The sequence below is a fragment of the Oncorhynchus masou genome, unplaced genomic scaffold, assembly GCF_036934945.1.
Source record: "Oncorhynchus masou masou isolate Uvic2021 unplaced genomic scaffold, UVic_Omas_1.1 unplaced_scaffold_13666, whole genome shotgun sequence".
Classification (NCBI taxonomy): Eukaryota; Metazoa; Chordata; class Actinopteri; order Salmoniformes; family Salmonidae; genus Oncorhynchus; species Oncorhynchus masou.
In genome coordinates this window covers 1-5,282 of record NW_027003569.1, presented here as the reverse complement: position 1 = coordinate 5,282, position 5,282 = coordinate 1, and the positions used below count along the sequence as shown (strand labels likewise).

Genomic DNA, 5,282 nt, shown 5'->3' with positions numbered 1-5,282 from the left:
GCTACAGGGCCTTGTTGTTTAACACACGCTACAGGGCCTTGGTGTTTAACACACGCTACAAGGGCCTTGGTGTTTAACACATGCTACATGGACTTGTTGTTTAACACACGTCACAGGGCCTTGTTTGTTTAACTTACATGCTACAGGGCCTAGTTGTTTAACACATGCTACAGGGCCTTGTTGTTTAACACATGCTGCAGGGCCTTGTTGTTTAACACATGCTACAGGGCCTTGTTGTTTAACACACGCTACAGGGCCTTGTTGTTTAACACATGCTACAGGGCCTTGTTGTTTAACACATGCTACAGGGCCTTGTTGTTTAACACACGCTACAGGGCCTTGTTGTTTAACACATGCTACATGGCCTTGTTGTTTAACACATGCTACAGGGCCTTGTTGTTTAATACATAATACAGGGCCTTGTTGTTTAACACACGCTACAGGGCCTTGTTGTTTAACACATAATACAGGGCCTTGGTGTTTAACACATAATACAGGGCCTTGTTGTTTAACACATAATACAGGGCCTTGTTGTTTAACACATAATACAGGGCCTTGTTGTTTAACACATAATACAGGGCCTTGTTGTTTAACACATAATACAGGGCCTTGTTGTTTAACACATAATACAGGGCCTTGTTGTTTAACACATAATACAGGGCCTTGTTGTTTAACACATGCTACAGGGCCTTGTTGTTTAACACATAATACAGGGCCTTGTTGTTTAACACACGCTACAGAGCCTTGTTGTTTAACACATGCTACAGGGCCTTGTGGTTTAACACATGCTACAGGGCCTTGTGGTTTAACACATGCTACAGGGCCTTGTTGTTTAACACATGCTACAGGGCCTTGTTGTTTAACACATGCTACATGGCCTTGTTGTTTAACACATGCTACAGGGCCTTGTTGTTTAACACATGCTACAGGGCCTAGTTGTTTAACACATGCTACAGGGCCTTGTTGTTTAACACATGCTACAGGGCCTTGTTGTTTAACACATGCTACATGGCCTTGTTGTTTAACACATGCTACAGGGCCTTGTGGTTTAACACATGCCACATGCATCCTGTTTCCATTGATCATCCTTGAGATGTTTCTACAACTTGATTGGAGTCCCTCAGTGGTAAATTCAATTGTTTGGACATGATTTGGAAAGGCAGACACCTGTCTATATAAGGTCCCACAGTCGACAGTACATGTCAGAGCAAAAACATCTCCCACCCTCTCTCTCTCCCCTCCCTCTCTCCCTGTACCTTGTCTCCCCCTCCCTCTCTCCCTGTACTTGTCTCCCCCAGGACCCTCTGCCCCAGCGGGCAATCTCCGTCTCCCTGGCCCAGCGTGCCCGCTACGCCACCTACTTTGACGTGGCAGTCCTGCGCTGCCTGCTGCAGCCCCACTGGACGGAGGAAGGGGTGCACTGGGCCCTCATGTTCTACCTGCAGCGCCTGCGTCAGATCCTGGAGGAGCGCCCGGAACGCCCGCCGGAGCCACTGGTCCCGCCCCTGCCCCGCCCTCGCGCAGCAGCTCCATGGTGGCCACCGCCCCCTCTCTCGTCAACACCCACAAGACTCAGGTGGGTTATAACCATTGTGTTGATGTCAATCATTAGTTAATACTACAGTATTATATGGTGTTATAACTCCAGTACTGTAAAGCCATAAGACACAGGTAATACTAGTACTAGTATAAGTAGTAGTATTTGTAGTAATGCAACAGTTAAATGCCCTATATAGTATGCCCTATATAGTATAGTATAATTAAGTAATATGGCCCGCGGGGGTGTGGTATATGGCCAATATACCACGGCTACGGGCTGTTCTTATGCATGACTCAATGTGGAGTGCCTGGATACAGACCTTCGCCATGGTATACTGGCCATATACCACAAACCCCCGAGGAGCCTTACTGCTTTTCTAAACTAATTACCAACGTAATTAGACCAGTAAAAACAAATGTTTAGTCATATCCCTGGTATACGGTCTGATATACCACAGCTTTCAGCCAATCAGCATTCAGGACTTGAACCACCCAGTTTATAATCCCTATATAGTATACTGCCTTATATTGTAGCTCTTATTGCAGTATTATCAAGTGGTTCAGGTTTTCCCATAGTTATGCCATCTTAAATACTGAATATGAACAAAGTTGACTGTCTCTGTGCAGTAAAACGTCCTATTGCTACTCTATATCTCTGATTGACACCTGTCATTCAATCTTGACCCCTGTGCTCTCTACCCATATAAGGACATGAGTCTGAAATGCAATGAGGAGGATAAGTCCCTCAGCTCAGAGACCTTCTCTAAGGTGTCCCTGACCAACCTGCGCAGACAGGCTGTACCCGACCTTTCCTCTGACCTGGGGATGAACCTCTTTAAAAAGGTGAGATGCATGGAGACGTACAAGTTCTAAAATCTGCCTTTATTATATTATCTTTCTATTGGCCTCTCTGTTTCTCTCTCTCTCTCTCTCTCTCTCTCTCTCTCTCTTTTTCTCTCTCTTTCTCTGTCTTGCTGACTCTTGCTAGGTGGAAACAAAACCCTGCTGTAGTTAGAACATTTAGAATGAATGTGTTTGTCTTGTGTGTCCTCCTACCGACCGTGGTACAGTTCAAGAACCGGCGGGAGGACCGTGAGCGTAAGGGCTCCATCCCGTTCCACCACACGGGCAAGAAGCGCCAGCGCCGCATGGGTGTGCCCTTCCTGCTCCACGAGGACCACCTGGATGTGTCCCCCACCCGATCCACCTTCTCCTTCGCCAGCTTCTCTGGCGACGACCGGCGGGCGCTGGAGCGCGGGGGCTGGCAGGCTACCATCATGGGTACCATACCAGATCTGGGTTCAAACACTTTTTGAAATTCTTTGAAACATGTTTAAGCGTTAGTTTGAGCGCTTGCTTTAGCCTGCCTGGAGTGCCAGATGGGCGTGGTTTGCAGCTTTGCAACTTTTCTATTGGTTCCATGGCACCAGGCAAACTCAAGTCCTGATAAAATATTTGAAATGATTTCGAATAGTATTTGAACCCAGGTCTGTATATGACCAGCACTACCCACTCACTGTTTTATCTCTCTGTCTTTCTGCTGATAGATCATCTCTATCTCTATCAATAGATTGTACTATTCACGTCTATCCATCTATTGATATATCTATTTTATATCAATAGGAACTTAAAAAGTACAGGGAAAATGACTGGCTCTCGTTAGCTGAGTCAGAGGAGTTAGTCCCCTGGCTCTCATTAGCTGAGTCAGAGGAGTTAGTCCCCAGGCTCTCATTAGCTGAGTCAGAGGAGTTAGTCCCCTGGCTCTCATTAGCTGAGTCAGAGGAGTTAGTCCCCAGGCTCTCATTAGCTGAGTCAGAGGAGTTAGTCCCCTGGCTCTCATTAGCTGAGTCAGAGGAGTTAGTCCCCTGGCTCTCATTAGCTGAGTCAGAGGAGTTAGTCCCCTGGCTCTCATTAGCTGAGTCAGAGGAGTTAGTCCCCTGGCTCTCATTAGCTGAGTCAGAGGAGTTAGTCTCCAGGCTCTCATTAGCTGAGTCAGAGGAGTTAGTCCCCTGGCACTCATTAGCTGAGTCAGAGGAGTTAGTCCCCTGGCTCTCATTAGCTGAGTCAGAGGAGTTAGTCCCCAGGCTCTCGTTAGCTGAGTCAGAGGAGTTAGTCCCCTGGCTCTCATTAGCTGAGTCAGAGGAGTTAGTCCCCTGGCTCTCATTAGCTGAGTCAGAGGAGTTAGTCCCCAGGCTCTCATTAGCTGAGTCAGAGGAGTTAGTCCCCTGGCTCTCATTAGCTGAGTCAGAGGAGTTAGTCCCCTGGCTCTCATTAGCTGAGTCAGAGGAGTTAGTCCCCTGGCTCTCATTAGCTGAGTCAGAGGAGTTAGTCCCCAGGCTCTCATTAGCTGAGTCAGAGGAGTTAGTCCCCAGGCTCTCATTAGCTGAGTCAGAGGAGTTAGTCCCCTGGCTCTCATTAGCTGAGTCAGAGGAGTTAGTCCCCTGGCTCTCATTAGCTGAGTCAGAGGAGTTAGTCCCCTGGCTCTCATTAGCTGAGTCAGAGGAGTTAGTCCCCTGGCTCTCATTAGCTGAGTCAGAGGAGTTAGTCCCCTGGCTCTCATTAGCTGAGTTTAAAAAAATATTTTTTTTTACCTTTATTTAACCAGGTAGGCTAGTTGAGAACAAGTTCTCATTTACATCTGCGACCTGGCCAAGATAAAGCAAAGCAGTGCGACACAAACAACAACACAGAGTTACACATGGAATAAACAAGCATACAGTCAATAACACAATAGAAAAAAAGAAAGTCTATATACAGTGGGTGCAATGAATTAGGACAAATAGACCCTCCACTTGGACACATTAATTGAACTCTGTCTGCGAAGTAGTTGGTGGAACCAGGTGAGGCAGTCATTTGAGGAACCAAGTCAGAGGAGTTAGTCCTCTAACAGCAGCTAACTGGGTCAGCCTCATTAACTTAATGTTTGTCTGTTGCTAGGGAAAGGCTGTTGCTTCTAATGTTTTACATAAAAGGTGCACAGTGCGGACTTTTCTCATCGAATGTAACCATTAAAAGCCCTATACTTTTGGAAGCACCACTTTAATGAACAGATGTGGGTTAACTGGAAAATAGTCGGATGTGGTATGCATTGTTTTGTGGCAATGACAGTGAGCTTATTTGGCTATTAGACCTTCTTAAAAGGCAGGGAAGAGGAGTTTGGTTGTGTGAATGAGTGTGTGTTTGGTTGTAATGCTGTGTGCCGGTGTCTTTCACTCAGAGTTGTGTGTTTGTTGGTGTTTTAGGTAAGTTGACGCGGCGAGGGAGCACAGACACGGCTGCAGACACAGACAACCTGGTGCTAAACCTCACACTCCCATCACTCCTGCTCAGAGACATGCCAGACCACTCCAACAGCCACGGAGACAACACCGTTCACGCCAAGGGGGAGGGTAAGAGTCTATACACCCACAACACCGTTCACACCAAGGGGGAGGCTAAGAATCTATACATCCACAACACTGTTCACGCCAAGGGGGAGGCTAAGAATCTATACACCCACAACACCGTTCACGCCAAGGGGGAGGGTAAGAGTCTATACACCCACAACACCGTTCACACCAAGGGGGAGGCTAAGAATCTATACATCCACAACACTGTTCACGCCAAGGGGGAGGCTAAGAATCTATACATCCACAACACCGTTCACGCCAAGGGGGAGGGTAAGAGTCTATACACACATAACACCGTTCACACCAAGGGGGAGGCTAAGAATCTATACACCCACAACACCGTTCACGCCAAGG

The 5,282-nt window shown here is 47.2% G+C and overlaps 1 protein-coding gene across 1 annotated transcript; it reads left to right on the top strand.

Moving 5' to 3' along the window:
* Positions 1–1,298: 1,298 nt before the first annotated feature.
* On the top strand, positions 1,299–2,855 carry LOC135530526 (protein unc-80 homolog; the record flags this gene model as incomplete). Its single annotated transcript, XM_064958832.1, has 4 exons — positions 1,299–1,483; positions 1,525–1,576; positions 2,248–2,382; positions 2,610–2,855. Coding segments are annotated over 4 exons (618 nt in total), but the record flags the coding sequence as incomplete, so codon positions are not given.
* Between the last annotated feature and the right edge of the window lie 2,427 nt (positions 2,856–5,282).